The 26925-nt window shown below is 38.1% G+C and overlaps 1 protein-coding gene and 1 pseudogene across 1 annotated transcript; one reads left to right on the top strand and one right to left on the bottom strand.

The window, feature by feature from the left end:
• Positions 1–2894: 2894 nt before the first annotated feature.
• On the bottom strand, positions 2895–3173 carry LOC122435406 (annotated as a pseudogene).
• Positions 3174–13407: 10234 nt separating this feature from the next.
• On the top strand, positions 13408–14710 carry POU3F4 (POU class 3 homeobox 4). The gene has a single exon (XM_043459003.1). It carries the CDS (start codon positions 13466–13468, stop codon positions 14555–14557), a length of 1092 nt encoding a protein of 363 aa, XP_043314938.1. The 5' UTR covers positions 13408–13465; the 3' UTR covers positions 14558–14710.
• Positions 14711–26925: the final 12215 nt, after the last annotated feature.

The following is a 26925-nucleotide window of genomic DNA, read 5'->3' as shown; positions in this document are numbered from 1 at the left end:
TTTGCAAGTTATGCAGTTGTTCTCATTAAGAACTAAGAAATATACAGCTTTTACCAATGACCATATCTTCCAATTTGAGGAAACTACAGTCAGTCAGTGTTGAACATTTAAAAGTACATTTCAACACTCAATACTGTCTATAAATCATTTCATTCTTTCTTTGCCTCTCATCATTTGACAAAACATTTTACTGTAAACAAATTTGGGGGCCACTATGTGATTATTCTCAGTTGGAAAGTATACTGTTTCCCCTCCATGAAACTAGAACAGAAGGTCTGAGAGAAAGGAAATTATTAAGCATTCTACTGAGTTTTTCCCCCAACAAAAACTAAGATAGAGGTCAATGAATAAGTATGTGCAGACTGGAACTTGAATCCTCTAGGGTGACTGTAGGCTAATTAATAATTAATGCCAGAGTCATGGTGTTTGAAATGCAGATGTGATAACTGGAGGCCTGGCAGTGCTGTTCAGAGGAAGCAGATTTAGATGCTATAGGGAATAGGCACTCCCTTGCCGGCTGGCTCAGAGAGTCAGCCTGGGTGCAAAGCAGGGCCTATGGTTTAGATTATATTCCCCTCAGCTGTTAATTACCTGAACCTACTTTGAAGTTTTTCTCTTTTTATCCTCTGCATGAAAAGAGATTGGTTCAGCCAAGGGACTTGGAGAAATGATCAAATACATGGGACGGAGGGAAGGGGGGTGGAAATAGAACTTCAGATATAAGAAGATAACGAAGAAAAACACATAGTAGAACATACAAGAACATACATTATTAGGAAATATTGAATTGTGGCTCATTGTTTCAAACACATTGTATTTCCTTCAGTTGTTATAATGAAGTTGATTTTAAGTAAATTTGTAAACTTTCTCTAAACAGGTATAATAAAGAATTTTCATCTGTATTACTATATAAAGTAGAGATTTGACAAGAGACACATGTTTTTTAATGTCATGTTTAATTTAATAAAGTTACTTAAACATCTTAATATTTGTACTTACTGGTAAGGGCAATATTAATATAATCAGCCACAATTGCTTCTGTCTAACCTGTCTGTGTTCAAATCACTGATCCTTACAACACAAATAAATGCCATTGTTGAGTGAGAAAAACTAAAGGATATTAGAAAATTGTGGAAATATGCTGCAATTGAAAAGAATCTGAAAATAAATGATGGTGCAGGTTTAACTGCATTAAAAAGCAGTTTGTTTTCAACTGTGTGTATGTATGTATGCAACTGAAGAAGCATGGCCACTAACTCTAATAAGTGGATTACAGTATGCTTGGATTAGATGTAAACTCAAAGTTTGGGTTTTTTCCCCATTTTTAACTGTTACTTCTAGTGCAACTACTCCAAGAAAAGCATCTGAGATACACGCTACACACATAAGAAAAAAAATTCTCTCTTCTGGTGAAAGAGCATGAAGTTATGAAATAGCTAATTTTCAACTGTGAGAAGTATCTCTGTCTTTTTGACAGGAAAATGGCACTGAAAGCACCATCAAAGGAAAATGTGTACTTATATTGAAATTGACACCTGTGGATGCAATATCTCCTAGCTAAGGTAACATCAGATGCATACAACCAAGTGAGTCGGTAATGGACATTAAGTTTAGACAGAACACATAGACCATGCAGTGATCTAGATTTGGAGTTCTATTTCTGTACTGTTCATTTCTGTTTAAAGCAGCAATTTTGTGAGCAAGGTCCTTAAACTGTTAAGTCCAGGGGAAAAACTAAAAATTTTCTCATTAGAATATATTGCTCAGAATGCAAATTCCAAAAAGAAAAATGTAGGGCTTTCATCATTGTAGAATTATTATTTTTTATTTTAATATTGCTTTATTGTTCTTTTTCTTTTTTTCTTGGCTACACCACAAAATTCCCACAACAAGAGATTGAACCCATGCCCCCCTGCATTGGGAGTGCAGAGTCTTAACCACTGGACTGCCAGGGAGCTCCCCATTGTACAATGTAAATTTCCTTAAGCAAGTAAATAGTCATGTAACTAAAAGTCTCCTATCAAAAGCAAATCACAAAGGGAATTTTTACAATTTATCTGTAATACAGCTTTCCCAGTTGTAGTTTTTATTCTAAGAACATATGTACAACACTAAAATTGTGGCTCAGATGGTAAAGGGTCTTCCTGCAATGTGGAAGATCTGGGTTCAATTCCTGAGTTGGGAAGGTCCCCTGGAGGAGGGCATGGCAACACACTTCCAGTATTCTTACCTGGAGATTCTCCATGGAGAGAGGAGCCTGGCTGGCTACAGTCCAAAGGGTCGTGAAGAGTTGCATACGACTGAGTGACTAAGCATAGCACAGCACAAGATTATGTAAAAATAACAAAAAGAAAATTCATCTTCATGCAATTTCAACTTTGATATACTGACATAAGGCCGGAGGGCCAAATCACAGAAAGTAGAGTCTCCTTTCATACTGACTTTTATCACCAATCAGTTGTCTTTGCAGTATTATATTGTTAGAGTTCAAAGTGTTCATGATAATGTACCAATTTTTCAGGCTTTACATATAAACTTTGTATGTTGAATTCCTGCCACTAAGAAAAAGGAAAAATAAAGGAAGTTTTTGAAAGTTTAAGGTGAAAACCAGAGGCAAAATTTTAAAAAATTAACCACTTAGATCCACACCTAAGATTTTCATGCCCATAGCTCTTTTCCCTTATGGGCATTCATGATTATTCACCTGGAACACAATTTTATTTTATTTTATTTTTATTTTGATGAAAACAGTTCCACCGCATTTATTGTCATCTGGTAATAACATAAGGGTGAGCAGAACAATATGAATACATGTTTTAGAACTACATCTCTAACAAAGGACACCTAAAAAACCAACTGTATTACCAAACGATTTCTCACTTCATTCATCACTTCTAGTTGGAGACACTTTGGAGCAGAGTAATGGTATCTCCTTTTAGCATAATCCGACCCAGTTATTTTCTTGATTTTGTTTTAGAATGAATCTCTTCTGCATCATCTAATACAAGGTTCATATACTCATCAAAACCAATGATGCAGCCCTCTATCTGCATATTCACTTGCTCATAAAGCCACACCTGAATCCGAGATCTATTTTGCAAGTATCTGAAGATGAGATTGATGGGCTGCACCATCACCTTCTGCACCTTCTGGCCCTGGCCCTGGTACGCCATGCTGGAAGCTCACAAACATCACACCACTCCACTGGAACACAATTTTAAAACATAAACACAGAACAAAACGCATTTCCTACACTAGAACTGCAATTGTCTTCCAAATTTGAATTTAAAATTTTTGAATCATTGTTCCTTGTAGCAAATGAAACTACATTTAAGACTGTGACATTCAGGCTTCATTTATGCATTTTTAAACTTATATTTTTGTTATGTTAAAATATGCTGATTAGTCAATAGATGTATATATACTTTCTATTTTGTTTTTACCACTTCTGTCAATTGATCAATTCAGTTTAAAGAGAAAGATATTTGAAAACATTATCTCCAGCTTAATTTTGGTGTGAATAAATTTTAGCTTAGAGTTAATATGAAAAGAAATATAAGCTAAAGAGCACAATGGCATCACCAGGAGAATGAAGTAAAGCTTTCCACTTATATCAACCTGTATGTTTACATACTCACCTCCCTTATACCCTACACTACTATTTCATAACACTAACAATTTCCTGTTTTGTAAAGATTTATTCAATTTCTTAAAGCACATATTAAAAAGTTTTACCGTAATCTATTAGCAAAACGTTGCCTTAATCTCAAGGTCTTAATATATTTTAAAAGGCAATGTAAAAAACAACTCTGCCTAACCACCATTATTTAAGTCATAGAACTTTGAAGACATAATTTGTATGTTTTTATATTAATTGGAACAACTAAAGCATTCTTCTGTGTCAACTCTATTTTAAATATTTTTTTCTTCTTGATAATATGTTTTCCACAGTTCAGTTTTGATCATATGTTCAGATTATAAAACTGCCTTTGACTAGAGGCTTCTAAACATGTGCACAATATTCTGACTCTCTCTACTGCAATCTAAAATGTGGTTAGATGATCTAGTTTGCTTTGTGTCCTTTCTACCCGAAGCTACAGAGAAACTGAAATGAAATTCCCAGTTCTTTATTAGTAAAAAGCACTGGAAAAGTGAAAATATCTTGACAGAAATATTTTTCTGCCTCCACTATGTGTAATGTATGTTGCATAAGCTATGCACTGCAAAGCAGAGGAAGACTTCTTTGCCCTGCAAAAGGAAAAGTGAAATATTGAAAAAGGATTTTAATGAAATCATAACATTAAAATAGTTTTATATTAAATCCTGCTAATTTTCTATGTGAAGGCTGTGGAGTAAATGTGAGGAAACATTAAAAGGGAATTGAATTTGCATTCCTTATGTTACAGGCACATGTTTACATGACCTTTAAAACAGAATTAAAGCTGTATCATCAGCAGCTGTAGGCAATTCACATTACTAAGGCAATCAAATCAGAATGCTAAACTAACTATAAAACATAAATTAAACTGATAGAGAATGATCTCAATTCACTGGGTTTACTTGCAATATACTTACACACAACTGGTCATTTCAAAGCAGTCTGCAGATCCACCAAGCCAGAAATACTCATACATATTTGAAAACAGAGTGTCCAGCTATAATTATGTAAGCTAGGGCCATTTAATTTTTCTCAGAAATCATTTATCAGAGCTAGCTTATTTATGATCATTATTTATTTTCAATAATCACCTCCAAAAGTAAGCATTTCTCCGTAAAGACACAGTTATTTTGTATATGTTGTACATGGCAGAGACAATTTTTATTTCCAAAAAAGTATTTGGGAGAGTTTATAAAGAATATTTAAAGGTTACTAAAAAGTTCGGTACACTTCTTTCTACTCTAAACTTCATTGCATTGTTCTACCATTCCCCCACAATTTCCAGTAACTATATTCTGATTTCCTTTCATAACATGTAGAGATATGACACCTTTTAAAATATGGTAGGGTGGATAATTAAATACAGTTTTAAATCTGGTTTTCTGGGATGAGACTTGCTCTAAAGACATGCAAAGGGAAGAGTAAATATATTTATAATGCAAGACATCATCTTACTAGAAGTGTTTTAAGAAAGCTTTGTCTCTATATTTTTAGTAGTAAACTCTCAGAAAAAAAGCATATTATATATTTACCAAAATGTTTCTATTTGTGTGATGTGACTTATTTTCCATCTTTTTAGAAAACTTTGAAGACTCCTCAATAATATTGAAAACATACAGGATGTGTTTGAAAATGCAGTTCTTCAATTTGAAGGGCAAAAAAAGAGGAAGAAATCAAATGCTTCTCTCCATCACTAATGTGGGTGTTTATACAGGACACATTTCAGTTTTCTACAAGGCTGTTCACTAAAAGTTAAAAGAAAATCAAACTTCTACAGTTCTAAGACTCGGCTTCTGCAAAGTTCAGATCCATACACAGAGACACAGACTTTAGGTCATTTTTGAAGTCAACTTACACTCAAATAAGTTTGTTCTTCAATATGTAAAGTTCAGCCATGTAATATCTCTCTCTCTCTCTCTCTCACACACACACACACACACACACACACACAAGGTATATGTGATCCATTTAAGGGGGATTGCATATCTAATGTTTACATCAAGCACCTAGGGAAATACTGCATCTAAAGGTAAAGATGAGAGCATATATGATTGAATTATAGTTTAACTGAAAACAGGAACCCCGATCTCTCTCAGAAAGTACAAGTAGTAAAATGAGGGTAGGTAGGGGGAAATGAGATAACCTCATTCTCACAATGATTTGAGTATGTTAAGAGAAATGTTTAGGATGTAAAAGAAAAAAGTTAGTGTTATTTAGGTTGCCCTAAGTGTATTTCCTTAGAAGCCTGTTTCTCTTGCCCTTGTCAATTGTTATAAACAGGAAATTTGTTCTTTTTAAAGAGGATTAGGGAGGTTTAAATCCCGATGCCCTCAACATGATCTGAGTTAACATTTTCTTGCCTGGATAAAATATTTTAAGGTGACTATCACCCCCAACACAAACACATACAAGAAGAATCATGGGGTGGCTGCTTTCCTAAGCACAACCACAAGGGAGAGTGTCACTGAGGCAGAATTTTGATAACATAAAGTGTCTGGAAGTAAAGGGGCTGGGTTGTACCTCCAAAGAAAGGGTTACCTTAATCATCTTCCCTTTGTTCAGGCCTAGAGAGGGAGACACTGGGCTTAGAAATGTTTAAGGGGCCCACAGCACAAGGAACCAAGGGACAAAGATGCTCAGCCTAGATCCAGGGGATCCCAAAAATCTAATTGCCTGCTGGCCCCCAGAATCACACAGCTCACACAGCTGCCCTGGCACTGGCTCTTCTAGATCCTGGCCACCTCCCTCCATTTCAGACCTGGGAAATTCAGCCTCCTCCTTCCTATGGAACCTGTTCCAAATAGAGGATGAGAACCTGGGGAGGGCAAGACAGTCAAAGTCAGGAAGCTGGCAAAATAAGTCCCTCTCGATAGCTGCTCGATTGTCAGAATAGGACCCATTCAGCCCAAGGAATTTTCACCTACCAACTTAGCTTAACACAGAATCTTCCAGTTGAAAGCCCCCACCCCTGTCCTGGTCCAACCATCTCTATTCAGGATGTATTTCAGAGGCTAAAGCAGGTCAAACCGCTGGGTTTCACCCAAGCATTTTAGCCAGGCTACCTTGCGGAGGTTAGGAATACTGTTGCTGCCCAGATCATGTCCCTTCCCACCAAGATCTTGTTCAGGACTTTGCGACAGCTTTTTGATTCTCTCTGACTCTGACTCTGCAGGTTGGACCTAAAGGACTTGGGTTCATAACAACACCAGAATTGAGAGTGGACTAGCTGCAGAGTTGTGGTCAAGGGAGCTGATCCAAGAGGAAAGACTTGATAAGGGCTGAGTTCTTTTGCTGGCCTCCTGAGCATTTGAACATCGAAAAAAAAATTCAAAAACTTCTTGGATATAAAATTTACACACACACACACAGTGGCATGAATCCATAAGCACTTAGAAACTGAAATACTAGATCAAACAGATATCTTTCCCAAGCAGGCAAACCAAATTGATTCCCCCAGTGGAGACGGGGGCAAAGTGCGAAAAAGTGGCCCTAAGGAAAGTTACAGGATATGCAGATTTTTAAAAGCATTCAGGAAATCAACACCCCTCCCAGAGAACTAGCATAGCAATTACAACAGAGGAAGCTCTTATATTCTTGTAAAAAATGGGTTCCCCAAAAGTCTTTGCAAAGTGAACTATTCCCCAAACACTTCTCTCTCATGTATTAGTTATATATTTATTTGATATATAATACTTGATTTTAAAATACTTTTTAATACATTTTTCTCTCAATCATTAGCCTGGTTCCCGACCAAATCCCTCTGGGAAAAAATAATTGCAATTTCTGAATAAATGATAGGAGGTTAAATCTAGTCATTTGCTTACTTTCAAATATGACATAGATTCTTGCCCATCATAGGACCCAAAAAAAAAGTAACATGAACCCCAAATACTCAGCTGATTACTTACTAAAAGCCTTTCTTAGAAGGACCCCATATTTCAATCTGTAATCAAGTTTCCATAGTTCAATCACTTCACAGGGTGGGTGGGGGGGGACGCAGAATGCTAGCCACTTCAAATAAATGCTATTCACTAAAGAAGGGAGACACAAGTGCAGGGAGAAGACAATCTCAGTTATGAATGAAATCAAAGGAGCATTCTTACAATTTTGTATGTTAAAACCTTAATCTGTCCATGAAGAAGGAAGTGAATTGCAATTTGGGGCTTCTTTATTAACTAACAAAGTGATTTATAAACAGCCTCTAATGTTCAACTAGATGGACTTATTGACGTGTCATGTATATATATATATACAGAGTTTAAAGTAATAGATCATCTCTGCAAGATCTCTACAAGATCAATTATGCAGCTGAAACTATTTTTTCTCGTATTTAAATGCTCCTATCACTTCTGTTTTAAGAAAAAAAAAACATAAAAATAAAAAAAATTTAAAAACCACCACAATTTATAAACACTCTGCGACTTCACTATAGAGAGAGAGAGAGACATACAGAAAGACAGACAGACACACACATACACACACATACATGGAGGTAATTCCACATTGGATCTGTATTTTTTTAAACAGTTAACTGGACTCCTAGAAACTAGTCTTTATTTGTAGTACAAAAAAATGTGACTGGCAAATACCCATAATGATTTCTAGACACCCTAAATCCTAGTACTGGGAAAAATGATAGCCACATAGAATATTGCACAATAGCTCTGTCCCTATAGAGTTATTTCCCTGGGATCCTGTAAAATCTGGCAATGCCAAGGGAATAAATAAACTGTAGACTCAGAAGAGAAACTAAGAAAGGATCAGCTCGACCTTGCCTATGCAGTGGCACCGGTGGGAGCCAGTGTCTGGTCTCTATTGTCCCTATCTATCTTCTAACCCTCTTGTCTCAGCCCCAGGCACAAGATACCTCAGCACTTCCCCAAGTGACAGTCAATTTTGCTAGCAAATGACTAGCATTCTTGAAGATTGTGATGAGTATTATATTTTATAAATAACCTTGTTTCTGCTGTAGTATTTGCTGTATGTTGTCACTCAATCCCTTCCCTTTCTCCTTTTCTCTAAATACCCTTTTCCTCATGTTCAAGGAATTCCAACAGAGATCTTTTAAAAATGAACTAGTTGAGCTTGAATCAGTATTGGCTCATGTCTGCTAATGCCATCTAATTTTTAAAAAATTCTCCCTCAGAATATTCAAAACCCCTTACCTCCTTCCCCACACAGTTTGCCAAGAAGAACAACAATAACAACAAGAACTATGAGAGCAGCTGCAGTAAACTGGCGCTTTGAAGGGCAGCTGTGTCTCACACTGAGAATGTCTCTTGAGCTTAGTGTACAGACATCAGGGAAAAGGTTTCTTTCTCTGTTGCTTTGAAGAGGCTGTTCAACTCTTTTCCATCCCTCAGGAGCTCCCTGGTTATAACAAGAATACGTGTACTTCTCCCCACCAAGCCCAATTTAACTCTCCCTGCTTCCAAAGTGAATTTATGTTGAAAGTAAAGTTTTCAATATTAGGTCATGCGTATGTACTATGTCCTATCATCTGGAGCTCCAGTGTGCATTATACATATTCAAATCTGGCCATTTGGACTTCTTTCCTTAACCCCATCCTCAGTTTCCACCAGCTCTAGCCCCAGGTAATCTTCCCTTTTCCAATTTGTACTGATAACAAAAATACTTCATAATCTACACTCAAATATGAAATCTACAAGGGGCAGAATTTGCATGGCCTGGGCACTTTCTGAACCAGACTGGGCACAGGCTTTCCAGCCGCAACCACGCTTGGATGCTTCCACAGGAACAGACAATCTGAACTACCTTAATCTGCTTAATTTCTTTTGTGAGTCCTTCCTTACTTAGAAAGGAGAGGGGGCGGGCATGGGGTCTGTGAAGACTTTAAGGAGTTGTTTTATATCCTTAAATCTTGTGAGAGAAGAAAGTCACTGTGAACCCCCACGTTACAGATAAATGAGTACAAGTAAATCAAGCTGATCTGACTTGCTTTTGAAAATTAACTGATTCGCCCTCTTAAAAACCAGCAAAGTGATAGGTAGTGTGGCATAGTGAGTTTGCGTATGAAGGCAATCCTAGGAGGATTGAAGTTGGTGCTGTGTCCTGGCCAGGCATGGTAATTGAAACCTGTGTTGCCTTGCTGGAGATAGGTGTGTAGACTTGCTAAAATTACAGTTCCTTCAATTCTAAGTCCGGCTTTTCTCTAGGGTGACTTTTAGCTGCCCTAACCTAGCAGGGTTCACAGCCATTATTATATTCAAACCATAGCTCTGGAGGGGGTGGGGTAAATCAGATCCAAGGATCTGGCAGTGGGCTTCAAGATCTCAGTGAGAAGAGCACCAAGCTGTGTATTTATCCCAGCTATCCAAGTGAGCACGTTTACCAGTGGTAAATTTTGAGTTTAAGGCAAAATGAAGTCTACGAAAAGTAAGTTACCAGCTCTTTGCAACAGTAGCTTCGCATTTATTTTTCTCCCATGTCCAGACAAGGTCCTCTATTGAATGAGGCTCTTTTATTTCACATGGGGCAGGGGATTTGTGACCATGGTCCCCCCTTTTATTCCTTTCTCTATGGAAACCCAGATCATGGGGAGAAATATGCAAGGCTGAATAAAGAGAAGCTGCAGAAAGGAGCGCTTGAGAGCGGCATCTGTTACACTTGGGAAGTTAGACTGACAGGAGAGGGTGAAGGAAACCTCTCCAGTAGATTAGTTAGAACAGCAAGAAGATTTGACTATATGCAGATATTTTCTTCAAAAACAAAGAAACTTGCCATCTTGTGTGCAAGAAATTATATCTCAACTGCTAAAGGACATGTTTCCATCTGAATTCAGTAGGCAGTATCTATATTTATGGGAACTAATTATTAAAACGAAGAAGGAAGAAAAAAAAAGGAACGGAAATAATGGAAATAGAAAGACAACTAACATTGTTGTTTTCTTTTGCTCTTGACAGAAGCTATTCTTGTATTCAAAGGCTGCAAAGCAACGGTGTGGAAAAACCTGTCGCTGGGTGCAGATGCCCATGTCCTTGACACCTCCCCCCTCAACCAGTCTCAGGGCAAAAGGTCTGAACTACTTTTACACCTCTGGTCAAACCCCTTCGACCAGAACAGAAGCCACTGGCAAGAGGAAGGTAGATTGTAAGAACTCAAGCAAGTCAGAATCGACAGAGGTCCCCCTTCTTCTTCATGCAAAAGTCTTATCAATTGATAATTGCCTTAACTCCTAGAATGACCAGGCTAAGATTTGACCTCTTTCACCAAACACAGCTGCGATTGCGGGGGTGGAGAACCCACAACAACCTGGAAATGATCATGATCTTATTGTTCCTATGGTTTCTTCAATGCGTTTCCCTCTGACCTCTAAACTGAACCCACTCGGACTAGCAAATGGATCCTTGAACAGGCAGTCTAACAGAATGCCTGAAAACTTTTATTTCTGTTTAATTTTATAAAGTTCTTTTTTTCTTCATGAAGCAAAATTTTAGGCACAAATGAAATTGAATTCTTGCAAAGGAAAATATACACAATCGGCAGTAAAGAAACGGACATTCCTAGGCAGAAAGAGATGAAGAAAGTAGAGGATAGGAGGGGAGGGGAGCGGAGGGTAGAAAGGAAAGGGAAGGGAAAGAAAATGGAAGGGAGAGAAGAAAAATCAATTTCTAGGTTAAAAGCAGATAAACCTTTATAATAGGACACCAGCAAATGAAAACACAATTTCAATGGGGGAGGAGGGGGGGAGGATGGCAAATGATCCTCTCTGCCAATAATTACTAAGTGCTTATCCTTTTTTTAAGAGAAAGAGAAAGAAAGAAATAGATCTCAACCAGATGCCAGGCTTCCCTGCATAATAGACACTTTTTTTTTTCACATTTCCTAACATAAGCTCTTACTGCTCTGTGCTATCATAAGAAATTATTCATTTTACAGGAAATATACACTTTATAGCTACATAAAGGAATGGCAGAATAAGCTCACCTTGTTTATATTTTTTCTCGTTTTCTTGCATTTTCTTCAGATCTGTCTTCTTAGAGAAACTAATGCCTTGATGACTTTCTGGTAGCTGCAAGCCTTCTTTTATTTCTGCTAAATATATGAAAATGTATGCAAATTTAAATCAAGCTTAACCTAGGAGCTCTTGCAATATATTTAATGGAATTTTAAACCAATAAGGGAACTCTGATGTTGTCTTCTGCAAGTGAAAATATAATTACGTAACTAGGTTATCTCCAAAATTATGCAATGAAAGGTCATTTTTTAACTTCAAAGATCATGCTAAGTATCCGATGTTGATGTTGCATTTTCTTAGCTAGAGCAAATCTAAAATCTTTGCATTTCACCCTACTCTGCTTACAAGCAATACCTTTGCACTGGGCTGTGGAACACATAGACTTGTCATTCCCTAACTTATAAAAGCTTAGGTGGAGTACAAGTCTTTCCTCTATTTTCCTCTAACTAAAGTGTAAAAACAGTCCCGTCTTCCCAATCTGAAAGTAAATTCAAGCTTGAAGGGAATGTCGGGGGTGGGGGTGGGGGTGGGGGTTGGGAGTTGGGGGAGGCGGTACTTAACGCCAAACAGACCACCAGCCATCTCTCTCTCTCTCTCTCTGAATTTCCAGGGTGCACTAAATGATTTCCATTTCCTTCAGTTTGTGTGGAATTTGGGGTGGTTTGAAGATGTGTGTGTTAAAAACAATTTTCCTGAGGGACAACACTGGGCGCCGGTAGTCGGGAACATTCGCCTGTGTACCTATTGGGAGTGGAAATGCTTGCAGTGTGTCTGGGGTGAATGCGTAGGAGGGTTACCCTCTTCAGCAAGCGTTGCCTCTGACAAAAATTGTGAGACCTGTGATGGGAGCTGACACGGAGCAGTAAAAAAAAAGGAAATCTACTAATTAACCAGCTAAATTGGGAGACAAATTTCAAAATAACTGATTTTTGCCAGTATCACATTAAATTTTACTTGCTCGGAATTTTCCAGTGCTTCATGCCTTAAATCAACGTGTTTTTGTTTGTTTGTTTGTTTGTTTTCCAGAAGATTTTGAGCATCTTTTTCTTAGATGCTTTTTGACTTGTTATCGAGTTTCTTATAAATGAAAAATGAAATTAAAAGCATTGAAATATCTCTTATTGGGATCATGGGCTTCGATACTACAGATTTAGGGTCATACCGAAGATGTTCTTTTGCTCAAAACCTGGAGCGGGATTTTGTTTTTCACTCTCTGGCACTCAATTAACCCAGAATGCCAAATTTATCTGAGAAAAATCCCTATCCGCTAAGATCCGGATGGCATTTAAACTGGTTATATTGTTTTCTTAATATTCTTCTTTTTTAGGTTAATCTAAACCTAAAAGAGTTCTAAAATCATATCCCGCACCACACACACACATCTAAACCTAAAAGAGTTCTAAAATCATATCCCGCACCACACACACACACACACACACACACACACGCGCACACACTCCCTCTCATCCTTCCCGCTCCTCTACAAACATCAGCGAAGTCCAGGAGTGATGGGAGGTTGGGGGAAGGGTTAACCAAATGAGCTCCTGCCACTCAGCGCCAGGCAGCCAATGGAGCCAAAAGATTGATTCACTTCCTGCTTGGGTCTCACCGAAACTCTCAAGCTTCGCCCGCCTAATTTGGAAAGCTAGCTCGGCCTCCCGCTCCGCCATTGGCGGAGTTCGTGGCAGGCCAGGCCAAGACGCGATGCAATTGGCCTCAGCGGGTGCCGGTAACTCGCTCTCGCTGCTTTGGCTCCCCGCACAGTAGATGTCAAAGGCTGAAGCTGCTCCCTTTGCCACATTATAACTAGTAGGGGATCCTCACCGACCATGGCCACAGCTGCCTCGAATCCCTACAGCATTCTCACTTCCAGCTCTCTAGTCCATGCGGACTCTGCGGGCATGCAGCAGGGGAGTCCTTTCCGAAACCCTCAGAAACTTCTCCAAAGTGATTACTTGCAGGGAGTTCCTAGCAATGGGCATCCCCTCGGGCATCATTGGGTAACCAGTCTGAGCGATGGAGGGCCATGGTCCTCCACACTGGCCACCAGCCCCCTGGAACAGCAAGACGTGAAGCCTGCGCGCGAAGACCTACAGTTGGGTGCGATCATCCATCATCGCTCGCCGCATGTCGCCCACCACTCTCCGCACACTAACCATCCGAATGCCTGGGGAGCGAGCCCGGCTCCGAATCCGTCCATTACGTCGAGCGGCCAACCCCTTAATGTGTACTCCCAGCCTGGCTTCACGGTGAGCGGCATGCTGGAGCACGGGGGGCTCACTCCACCGCCGGCTTCTGCCTCAGCTCAGAGCTTACATCCAGTGCTCCGGGAAGCCCCAGACCACGGCGACCTAGGTTCGCATCACTGCCAGGACCATTCGGACGAGGAGACACCAACCTCGGATGAGTTGGAACAGTTTGCCAAACAGTTCAAACAAAGAAGAATCAAGCTGGGCTTCACGCAGGCTGACGTGGGGCTGGCGCTGGGCACATTGTATGGCAACGTGTTTTCTCAAACCACCATCTGCAGGTTCGAGGCCTTACAACTGAGCTTCAAGAACATGTGCAAGCTGAAGCCGCTGCTGAACAAGTGGCTGGAAGAGGCTGATTCATCCACAGGGAGCCCGACCAGCATTGACAAGATCGCGGCACAGGGTCGCAAGCGGAAGAAGAGAACCTCTATCGAGGTGAGTGTCAAGGGCGTATTGGAGACGCATTTCCTCAAGTGTCCGAAGCCTGCGGCGCAGGAGATTTCCTCGCTGGCAGACAGCCTCCAGTTGGAGAAAGAAGTGGTGCGTGTCTGGTTCTGTAATCGAAGACAGAAAGAGAAAAGAATGACTCCACCAGGGGATCAGCAGCCACATGAGGTTTATTCGCACACGCACACGGTGAAAACAGACACGTCCTGCCATGATCTCTGACTGCAGGAAGCCAGGAAGCGGCCGGCCGCACTGGGAGCAGCGCGGATTTCTCTTTCTCTTCCACTCTCTTCCTTTAATTCCAGCTTTATTATTGCTATTTCTCTCTCTCTCGTTTGTTCTTTTTTTTTTTTTTCTCCTTCCCTCCTTTTTTTTTTTTTTTTTTCCAACAGAAGATTCTAACACGTTAAGAAAGGAAACACACGTAGGCATTCAGGCTTAACGCGGATACACAGTTGCATTAAGCATCCAGGCAGGGAGCTCATATCCCCTGCGTCAAGAAAAACACTTCTCTCCAACCTTTTCTGCTGATCAAATACGCTGTTTACTTTAAGTAAGGTGTTTTTTTCTTTTGGTTGTTTGTTTGTTTTGTTTGTTTGTTTTGTTTTGTTTTTTGGTCGCTCCTCTCTAGGAAGAGAAAGGAGTGGAGTAACTTGGGGGCGGGGTAGGGATGGGGAAGGGGGTGGGAAGACAGATGTGTGCCTCTGAATAACCTTTCAGCGCCTTGGTTATAGCAGCTGTATTTCAGGTGAAATCTGTTTTACAATAGGCTAGTTTTGCATTTTTTAAAACTTCTATAGCGTTTCTAAATGTCTGCGGTGTTTTACTACAAATTGTACACAATATTTGTGAGATGATTTGTATCTAATCGACCACTTCATATTATTATTGCTATTATTATTATTCCTTCATTGAGCTGATGGTTTTTTAATTGCTTAGAATAGGAAGGAGGGAGAGATGTCTACCCATCCACCGATCTCCTATCCCAAATCTTTATTGAGAAGAGAGGATACAGTAGAGAGAGTTGTTGATGATATTGGAGATATATATATATATGTTTATTTTGTTTTTTTTCCGGGAGACAGAGTTCCTAGGGTAGGCAAAATAGGCAGCCGATTCTGTTTGCAAACCAGCGCACAGGAGGAAAGGAGATTTTGAAGGTTTCTGCCCTGCTCCCCGCGACTATGGAACCCCCACAGGCTTCTACAGCGCACCTGGATGCCCTAGAAGGATTCCGCTGCGGCGCCAGGCGGAAGAGGTCGGCTTGAGGAGCGGAAAGTGCTACTCACCTCCCGAAGTCCGGAGATGCCTGCACTTACTCCGAGCTCCCCACCCGCGCCGCACCTTGCCAGGCCAGCTGCTAGCGCGACCCTACTTTAGTCCTTATAGGCAAAGGATTTTGCTTTTATACGCGATTGCTTTAGCTGGAGACGACGACCTGACCGGGACACGCTGGCGACGGACTGGGTCAACGCTTTCCAGTTCGTTTCACCTCCAGTTCACCGCCTTCTCCGTGAGTGAGAAACCCTCAGGGAGGGGTGGCGAGGGAGTGGTGGACAGGCGTTCTCTGCTCTGTGAAGAACGTCAATGAAATGATAGGCAAAGTTTACAGGGATTCTGGTCTAGCCGCGTACCATCTCCTCTCGTGTATATACCACTGCCTCTTAGTGGACTCCATGGGAGCCATCTCCGTGCCTCCAACAACCACAGCTGGTAGTAGCCCATGGCGAAGACAGTTAGCTAGCGAGCTCCTGGGCGGCTGGGTTTTTTCCTCTTCATCTTTTTGTCTCTGTGTGTGTGTGTCTGTGTGTGTGTGCGTGCGCGTGCAAACGTGTGTGTGTGTGTGTGTGTGTAGATAGCTGTGTGTATCGTATTATTATTTACAAAAAAAAAAAAAACGACCACAAAAAATCCCACTGGTCTGTGTAGAGATCCAAAAATTATGCAGTTTCTGTGGCTTTATTGCTAGCTGTCACGTCTACATGCCAGGTCCACAGGAGCACCTCATTCCCAAGGAGCACACATTCTGGACCAGACATGAACCCATGCACCCAGTCCCTGCTAGCCAGACCTTGCTGGGGGCTGGGTAAGTCCGGGCCGCAGCCTAGCCCGACCTCCAGAGGAAGCTGCGGTAGACAAAGCTTCACACTACCTATAAGGACCTGAAAGCCTATGGCCCCCTTTTGAGGATCCCTAGTATGGGCTGCCAGGGCCCTGGTGCACTGTGTCTCCCCCAGCTGCAGGTCGAAGAGCGTGTTTTAATTCGAATCCCAGATCTTTTTTTTTTTTTTTTTTTTTTTTCTGCTAAGCTTCTGCATTCTGTTGGTAGTTGGATTTTAGTTCTGGGATTTTTTTTTTTCCCCACAATGAATTCACGTTTTACAACTGTTAGGGTTTTCTTTGTTTCGATTTTCTTTTTCTTTGCAGTTAAGCGCTCTGGTTCAAACCTGAGCCAAATATTTCTGCCGACTTTATAATTGTACAGTTTTGTATAAAAACATTTCTGAAGTTATTAATTTAAAGAAAAATCATTTAGTTTATTCATTTAGTAACCGATGTATAATAAACGCTATTTTCATTAAGAGTTGCTTTTTCAACTATTTTATTCAAATTGCCTATTGAAGTTGCCAGCAATTATTTATTTTCAATAAATTCTGCGTTGTGATTAGAAGGAAATTCTTTCAAAGATGAGTTGGGTATCAATTTGCTGTAATGTTTGATGTGAATGGTTTCAGTCAAGGGGTTTATATTGACACAATATTTTATTGTTGTAAAAGATTTAAAAGGTTTAAATAAAACATTTTTCAAAAAAAATCTGTCTTTTTCTCCTGGTTTTTATTGTGTGGTACATGAAGTGAAGCATTTAAATAGGATCAGGTTCTGGATAAGCATCACATCCGCTTTGCTTCAGGTTAGAAATCATTAGTCATTTTTAAATTTTTTTTAATTTTCTTTCACTGACTTTTGGCCTTTCATGCACTCACACAACATGGCCTGTTATCACACCGAGGATCATGCAAACACACCCCCAATACTGGGGAAAGCTAGTGGGGCAGGGGGTTCATTTCAGGAGGTGAAATCTTATTAACGTTCTACAAAAGGAGTGTGTATCTCTCTTGCCCAATAGATAGACCCTTCTCTGGAACTCCCCTTCATGAAACGGGACCCAGACCTTCATTGAGGCTTTCATTTCACCTAGCTGCAGCAACCCCTCTTCCTCTTCTTCTTCATTTCTGTCTGGTGATCCCCTTCTAGTAGGTGAGCTCCCACTCCTCTGATGAGGAATGGAAGTGCTCTCCTTCTTAAGGCTTTCCCTGGGCCCAGAAACTTGGGTAAACTGTTGTCCACTTAGTATTGCCCATTAAAGGCTGAATTCTGTCCATCCCTATGTGAGTTTGGGGGGAAGAAAAATAGATTACATGGAGACATTTGAAGTAAAAGTTTGGTGAATTACTCTTCTTCTCACTCATACATAATATTTCCTCTATTGTTTTATCACAAGGCCTTAAATAAAATAAGGGACAGTTACCTGTAGTGATGTATTATAACTTACTAAATCAGAAGCAGTTATATTTTAAAGCTTTGTATGTACACATATGCCTTATACAACATTTCTGTAGATGCATTTTAAAGTAATAGAAAAGATACTTAACTATAATTTTCCAACAGTGAAATCCTCTTCAGTTTATACTCTGAAGAGTTTTTTCATTAGACAGAGCAAAATTATTAATTTTAATTTATTTTAATTATTTATTTTAATAGATTATAATTTTTTTCAGATTGCCTAATAAATTACAGTTTCACAGTGCACCATATACAAATATGAGTGTTGTGTATGAGATATGCTACATGTCATATGCATACTAATAGGCCTATCTCTCTTTATAAATGATACTGGTTTTATAGAGATGTAGCTACAAGCCCAAAAGCCATAGTCTTAAACCTGTTGGTTCTGTTTCCATTCTTATCACCTAATTTCTTTCTCTTTCAACATTCTATGAACCGTTTTGAATTGATTAAAAAGTTATACCTTTGCTTACTAAAGCACACAGAAATCAACTAGCAGTACATTCTGAACTTTTTAATAGAGCCACAAGAATATATTTCAGGAAATACTTGTATAAATATATACATATAGACACATTATTTTATCAGTATTTTATTATGTATTATTGATTACATATATTTATGCATATTTATGAGACTTGGTGCTTTTACTGCCTTTCTTTCTCTTAATATATAACTAAGCCCTAGTTGGCTTTTCTGATGACCTCCTTATCAACCTTGTTATATCTTTAACACGACATTTTCATTAAAATTCAGGGGATGTTGGTGCCTCTGCCTGGGATATTCTTTGTATTAAGGTTGACACTACCCAATTCCAAACCAAGACCTTTGTAGGAGAAGCAGCTTTAGCCTCAGTTTCTCTCAATTCTTCACAGCAGTGTGTCTCCCTCCCATAATAAGAATCCATGGGTGAAAAAAGAAAAATAATAGTTAACTATATTTAATGGTGTGAAAGCAAGCATGTTTCATTTCCATTACCTGGTTAGAGCAGTAGACAGTAAAGTGAGTATGAGGGTGGGGGGGGGGGTAGATGTGAAAAGAATAATTGTTTAGGTGTTACAGATAGGTAAACAATGTCAAATATGTGAATTAAATATGTATTTGTATGTAGACATAGGTTGATAATCTATTTGACTGTGGATTTCTGCATACATAACAAATTTCTGCTTGCATACTAAATTCTGGTATATCTTTCCAACAATAAAAGAAGAGAATATTATACCTGAAAATTGGTTTCTTATCTTTAAAACAAAAAGAGTAGGGGAAACTATTGCCTAAATTAGTACATAAGCTATGTTTTTCTTTAATAAAATCAGACACTGCTCTCTTGGAAGTATTTAGCATTCAGATATTTATTTCTTTTGCTCCCATGTCAGGATGCTGTTGTTGATTTAATTGCCAATAAACTATAAGTAGAAACATAATTTTCTGATTTTATACAAAATATCTTTTTAGTAAGGAGAGAGGAGAAGAAGGGGAGAATACAGAAATAGAAAATGGTCAGAGGTTAAGACATAGTTTTCCAAAGGAAAGAATGTGTTTTTCTACCAGTCAGATATTTTTAAAGATGCATATAGAACCTCAGAATTGTGAATGTTATTTCTATGACTTGATATTTAAAAAGCCAAACATGTGGCCCTTTCAAAAAAGTCTTGAAGAAAAAGTAACAATGCAAAACAATACTATGTGAATAGACACCACTCATCTATTCTGTAAAATAAAAGGATAGAACATTCTTTATGCATGCCCTAAAATAGTAGTTTCAAAAATAGCAACCCTCCAGCTTACTCATTTGTAGATGTTAACTTTTAAAACACTAAGAGCAGTGAACATATATTGAAATTGATTAAGATTTTTTTTATAAGATGAAATAAAAGTATCTCTTCTTGAGGGCACTCCTGGTGAGACATTTCCAAAATGAGAAGCTTATTTAAAGAAATACAATCTCGAAAACAAAATCCAGCTAACTTCTGCTACCTCTAAAAAGGTAGAGACAGAAGGATCACATACAAGGACCCTAGACTATTTTTTCTTGTAAACAGAATCCACAAAGTCAAACCTTTGTACTTTCCAGTGAAAAATACATCAGATTACTATGCTTTCTTTCATAGATATGATTATATTAATAGAACTTATACCTATTCACACATTATCTTACTCACTACCTGGAACACTGGGTTCTCTTATCAAGGAAGATTGAGTATAAGATGAGCTCATCTTGGATACTTTCCAAGTCAGTTCAGTTCAGTTGCTTTCATGTCCAAGTCTTTGCAATCCCATGGACTGAGGCTTCCCAGTCCATCACCAACTCCCAGAGCTTGCTCAAACTCACGTGCATCTAGTAGGTGATGCCATTCAACCATCTCATCCTCTGTCACCCCCTTCTGCTCCTACCTTCAAACTTTGCCAACATCAGGATCTTTTCCAGTGGGTCAGTTCTTTGCATCAGGTGGCCAAAGTATTGGAGCTTCAGCTTCAGCATCCTTCCTTTCAGTGAATATTCAGGATTGATTTCCTCTAGGATTGATTAGCCTGTTAATTATCAAAAAGGCCTTATTATGAGGTGGCTTCACTCTGTAAGGGAATCAAGGGACAACTTGCTTGTGGTCTAAACTCTATAGTATTAAATACATGTGCATATACACATACAACTGAAAATATGCCCTGTCTCCCTACACCCTCCCTCTATCCCTGCACTTGCACACAGACAAGGTGATTTAACAGAAAACAGACTGTGCTCAAAGACAGGAAATAAATTAACTCATTCACTAACTCATTAAGTAGATCTTTTCATCTTTCCAACTACTCAATGTCCATAATGTTCTGGTATAGCCAGTTGAAAACAACAACAGCAAAATCACTCTCTATCAAAATTTGCTTTTTTTTAATTTTTAATAATGTCAAAAAAAGACTAATTTGAGTGAACTTCCCACAAACTATGATACACACACACTGAATTGACCTCTTGCTTTTTCATCTTGTAAACAATGTCTTTTTTTTTTTTTTTTGGGAGGTGAAATATTTTATTTTTTCTTTTTTTTTTTTTAATTTTTATTATTTTTTTTTTCCAGTGGGTTTTGTCATACATTGATATGAATCAGCCATGGATTTACATGTATTCCCAATCCCGATCCCCCCTCCCACCTCCCTCTCCACCCGATTCCTCTGGGTCTTCCCAGTGCACCAGGCCGGAGCACTTGTCTCATGCATCCCACCTGGGCTGGTGATCTGTTTCACCATAGATAGTATACATGCTGTTCTTTCAAAAGAGATTCTTGGCAGGAATAGGGGTCATAAACATTTTTCATATTGATTGCCTCTCATCTTCCCAGTCATTTTTCACATACAGGGGAATTTCATTATAATGTGGCTGATTATTTCCCAGATTTGACCAGATCTGAGACCAATCTTTGCTCTGCCCCCCTTTCATAAACATGGAAAACTTCCTATAAAAGTGAGCATGTAAAGTAATGTCTGTATCTCCCCACTAGACCAACATTAAAGAGATTTGTTATACAGAATGTATATCTGGTAAAAGATTATCTCTTCCCTAATACTTGCAATCTGAGCACAGAAAATCACATACCTACACATCCTACATGCTAAAATCCCTGCCTGATGTCACATTTTTAAAGCACAGAAAATAGAAGACTATGGACCATGGGCAGTTGTTTATTTGACTTCAAATGGCATTTGATTCCAAATTGCAGAAAGAAAGCTATCTAAGTGGACATGTTGCAAAAGGATGTACACATATATAAATGTCTTACTAGTCACAGTCTACTTGTGGCGGTGTTGGTAATATTCATGTTTAATTAACATCAGTTTTTTTTTTTCTTTATTGCCACAGAAGTGCATGTATATACACATGTAGAAAAGATCAGAATCAAAGACAGGTCTGTCTTGAACCTGTGATGGTCTACCAAAATAACAACAACAACAAAAGATCAAATTTGTGATATTTGTTGCAATAATCAGGGGTTATGTTCAAAATAGAGTACAATAGATACTGTTGACGGATAAGGATTGACTTGCTCAATAGTAAACAGCAATATTCTACAAATGAATTTATTTCATCATGGGAAGAGGAGCCAAGAATATTTAACCCAAAATTCTGAGCCTTTAAGGTGAGAGGGGTTGAAATTCTAGATAAACATATTTTCCTTAATCACCTGCATTTTTCATGTTTTAACCTGAGAGAGAAAAGCTTAACTTCTCCAGATTTTACATTAAAAGTGAAACTACAGTGACTTTTCAAAGCAGCTCTTTCATCCACTTTGAGTTCTCCCTTCATCCCTGTCCATGGATTAGTGGATGATATGGGCTCTTTTCGGTGCACCTCACTAACCTCCTTAGGGCAGAACTAAAGAAGTAGGTATAGAAGGAACTGCAGGAAAAAGGTTCACACTGAGAGTTCCAGTCTCATCCAGAGTGAAATTTCAAGTCCTATTTTCTCTTCTTCCCCTTAGTCCTCTGCGTCTGCATATGCTACTTTGATGTTGTCTGTCACACTAGAAAATAAACTAACTGTTTTCAATGGATTAAAAATACTTCTACAAGTGGATAATTTCAAAATTGCTGATTTAAAATAATTTTACTTCTTGGAATTTTCTCCACACATCTGATTTGCACTTTTTACTGTATTTATGCATGATTTAGAAGACTCACAAATAGGAGCATTTAAAATAAAGACAATAATAATCTTTTCAATTTATGTACTACTTTCCTCTGTAAAGATCCCTAGGCACTTTAGAAATGATATATACACTATATTCTGCAGCAACCAATATGCAAATCACAATAAAATGACCACTTCAGGCCACATAAAATGACTATAGTCAGTTCAGGCGAAAACTCATTAATATCAATAGGCGTTCTGTGCACAATTGAAGGGCAGTATATGCCATGGGTCTCTTTCATTGCTGTACGAGAGTATGAAAGTATATGGGCTCACACTGCAGAAGAATAAAGTCTTACATTTTAAACTTGTGTCTTACAGGAGGAAAAAAAGATAAAATTAATTTATATATATTTGATAATTGTTGGTTAAATTTGTCTTCAAGCGTTTTGTAGAAAAATAAGCTATTTAGTAAATGAAAGACCAGTGATACTCAAAAGTAATTGTGTGTTTAAGATGCGTAATATTTCAAATTAAAATTGTTATTAACATCTGTTAAAAATGCTTAAATAGAAGACTAGCCAATTTTAAAATCATAGTCTCTTGGCTGCTTCTAATTATACACAAATGCAAGCACACACACACGCAGTTAGAACACACCCTCTGGAGTAACTGTTTTAAAAGTAGCCATTGAAATGGTTCTTAAGCTTACAATCACCACGGCAGTACCTCCTCCCACCCCTCCACTAACACCCCACACATTTAAGTCCGTATTTTATAAAAATGACCAAGTTGTTCAGATGAAGAGAGATGGATTTGATAGGTCTTAAATATATTAATGGGTACTTTTAGGACAAAGATCCTTAATACTTAAATAAAAAGCATTTTATTTTCTGGCTCACTTTTAACACTTTTGACATGAGATATGTGATATAAATGGCGACTCTTTTTTTTTTAGTAAAAGCATCACAAGCTATATTATGATTACCTTCTGATATTATGAAAGCATTTTTGTTTTAAATTTTCTGGAAAACACACCAAAAATAATCAACCTACCTGCAAAGAAGCTGTGTATTTACTGGAAAATATGTTTTATTCTAAACTCTTTGTGCCTTCCCTGACCCTGTTCCATGCCTCTGGCTGTCAGAATTGTGCAGTGCCTGCTCAAAGCTCAATGTCAAATTAAAAAGTGACAAGAACGAGGCAGCATAGTAATAGCTTAAAGCTATCCTCCACCTTTCAACATACAAACACTTAAATTTCAAAACCCAGTAATCTTAACTGAATAAATATTTTCAGATTTTATATGTAATTTGGTATAATAGAAATAGCAACAACATCTAATTTAATAAATATTTTATTGAGTATATACTATTTGCAAGGCATTTTATTGCTTTTGGACAGCACTGTCCTAGTGGAAACATTTTATTTGCAGATCACTTTCTGGGACAAAGGAGTATGAAGGGTGTGGAATAAGTATGTACCTTGTTTTGAGGAGCTAATAATCTCTAAGAAAATAGAAATAAGACTATTAAATGAGAACTAAGAGTGCTACAGATATGTACTATTGCCAAATTGGGTGCTACTTTATACTTTTATTGTTACTTTTTGTAGTACTCAAGCACAACAGTTATTTGTGCTATTTTAATAATATTGTGCATCTTTGTTGAACTCCAGTAAATGCAACTGCTAGTTGATTTACATGTATAGACACTGAGTGTCAGCATTATTTGCAAATTTCTAAAACTGAATTAAATTCTAGTGAGCTTGAATTATTTTTATAAGGTAAATTTTATACAGGTATAAAGTACAAAAGGAAAAACACATCGAAAGCTTCTAAAATCTACTTTTTGTCCCTCCTCTACACATTGAAAACTTGGAATGAGTGACAGGTAACATAAGCAATGCAAAACACTCCTCTTGTTTCCATCACTTCCACTATTAGAGAAGTAGTCTATCCACAGTTCAGCAACTCGTGCTTGAGTTAAAAAGAAATGAAAGTCTCACAAGCAGGTTCTTAGAACTGTGCTTCTAAATGAGATTCTGTGCAACTGTTCTACTCTCACTATGGACTTCATTGTGTGAGATTAATGACATGGTAAAAACAATAGGCAAGAGCATGGAAGATACATTTTCAGACTGGAAATTTCTGTTGGTAAATTTAAGGATATGGTGATTTAAACAGGGAAGGAAAAGAAAAAAAAAAAGCCTACAAGTGTGGCGAGCACATTTTGTAATCAAATTGTTCCCAGTTAAAACCAGCCTCATTGAGATTTTCTGTAGTGCCTTTTGGTTGATGAGCAATGGAAAAAATAATTTTTATGAATTCAGAAACCTGTGGGGAAGTGACACTGATGTTTAAAGTGTGACTGTTTAGTTGACTTGTTAGGATGATTTTCAGAGTGTGAAGAAATCTGAATTTAACAAAAACACATTAAGTGTGGAGTGCATTGTCTTCTGTTTTCTTAAATGCATTTTCCTATCTTCCAAATGCATTCAGCAAAGTGAAGCTTGTAGCACTATTTAAAATTTTCAGTTATCTAGAGGGAAGTATGGTCAGTGTAAAGTATATTCCCTAACACTGATTAAATAATCAGAGGACCAACAAAATTATTCTCAGTGGGTCTACATTTGTACTCTCAAATAAGCACAGAGTAATGGGAGGCAGGAGCATAATTATCTTAGGGGAAAGGGCTGGAAACAGTGTACAATCTCAAGACCATGCTCTTCCTACCTAAGTCTTATAGGACGCACTGCCACTGTTGTTGTTCATGCTCTTCAGGGAACAGAGATAAACTTTGGGTAGAGTCACATAAATGCAATGACAAACAATTCTCCAAAGGGACCCTAATTGACCAAACAAATGGATTCTAAGTTTATTGAAAACCAATCCAGATATACCTATGTCAATATCTTGATTATGATATTGCAGTATAGTTTTGCATATCAAATATTGTTGGGTGAAACTAGGTTAAGGGTACACCAGTCTTTCTATAGTATTTCTTACAACTTCATGTGGAAAGTGAAAGTGTTAGTCACTCAGTCATATTTGACTCTTTGCAACCCCATGGACTGTAGCCTGCCAGTTTCTTTTGTCCATGGAATTCTCCAGGCAAGAATATTGGAAAGGGTAGCCATTCCTTCCTCCAGGAGATTTTCCCAACTTAGGGATCAAACCAGGGTCTCCTACATTGCTGGCAAATTTTTTACCATCTGAGAAATCAAGGAAACCCACAACCTCGTGTACATCTACAATTATCTCCATAAAAATTTTAATTTCAAAAACCAAGGCACAATTTTCATAATTAAAAAAAGAGTTGGTATTAATTCTATTCCTGTCATTCAGTAATTTTCATGAATCTAAACTTTGACTTTAATTTTTTCTGTTTTTGTTTTGTTTTTTTTTTCTCTTTTTTTGGTATTGAGGTTAGCAGCATCTGAATAAAACTTACTTGTTCTGAGTTTTCTTTAACCAGAATTAGGCTCCTGTCTCTGGTGCTGGTAGTGCCTCTAAACATACACTCTGACTATGGAAACTCTGGTTATCTACCTGGGATGTTTTCTGGTTTGGTTTACAATCTTCTCCTATAAGATGCTTGCTTACAAAACCAGCCCCAGATCCACCCAGGGAAAGATGATGCAATTAAGTGGGTACACAAGGAATAATTGCTTAAAAGCTAGGTATGGACTTCCTGGGGAGATATGTTTCTAATGACTCAAAACCTGTTCATTAACTCAACAAACATTTATTGAGTACATCCCAAATCCAAGAATTTTAAAATCACTATTGCTTTTGGATATATATATATATTTGTATTCTGGATTTTGAGCTGTTGAGTTCTGAGTCTGCAGATTTACTACCTCTGGGACATTAAACAAGTCTTTTAACTTGTGTTTAATTTTCTCATTTGTCAAATCAGAATAATAATAATTGCACATATCTAATAAGGTTGTTATTATGCTAAATGCTTACCTTAGTTCCTGACACATCAGAAGTACTCATTAGATACTAGCTCTTATTGCTTTGCTTATTTTTCCTCATTTTCCACATTCTATACAAGAAATGTTTTAATATGGTTGAAATGTATCTAAACAGAGTGAATAGAAAATTCCCTTTTTAGTATCTACTATTGCAGTGTTTACCCCCACTATAATACACGTGGCAGTTGACACTTAAATGAGCAGATCATGTATAATTCCCTGGATGTTAACTATAATGCAAGAACTTAAGAGTGATATCATCAAGACAACCTGGAATCTATTCTGATTTGCTTTTTAAAGAGGCGAGTAATTCATATACTTTGATATTACAACTACCATTTGTAACATTCTTTGTGACACACCTCACAGTACATGGAAAAACAATAACATCTTTTCACACTGACTTTGAAAATTGCTTGCACAC

The sequence above is a fragment of the Cervus canadensis genome, chromosome X (genome assembly GCF_019320065.1).
Source record: "Cervus canadensis isolate Bull #8, Minnesota chromosome X, ASM1932006v1, whole genome shotgun sequence".
Lineage (NCBI taxonomy): Eukaryota > Metazoa > Chordata > Mammalia > Artiodactyla > Cervidae > Cervus > Cervus canadensis.
This window is presented reverse-complemented; position numbering and strand designations above follow the sequence as displayed.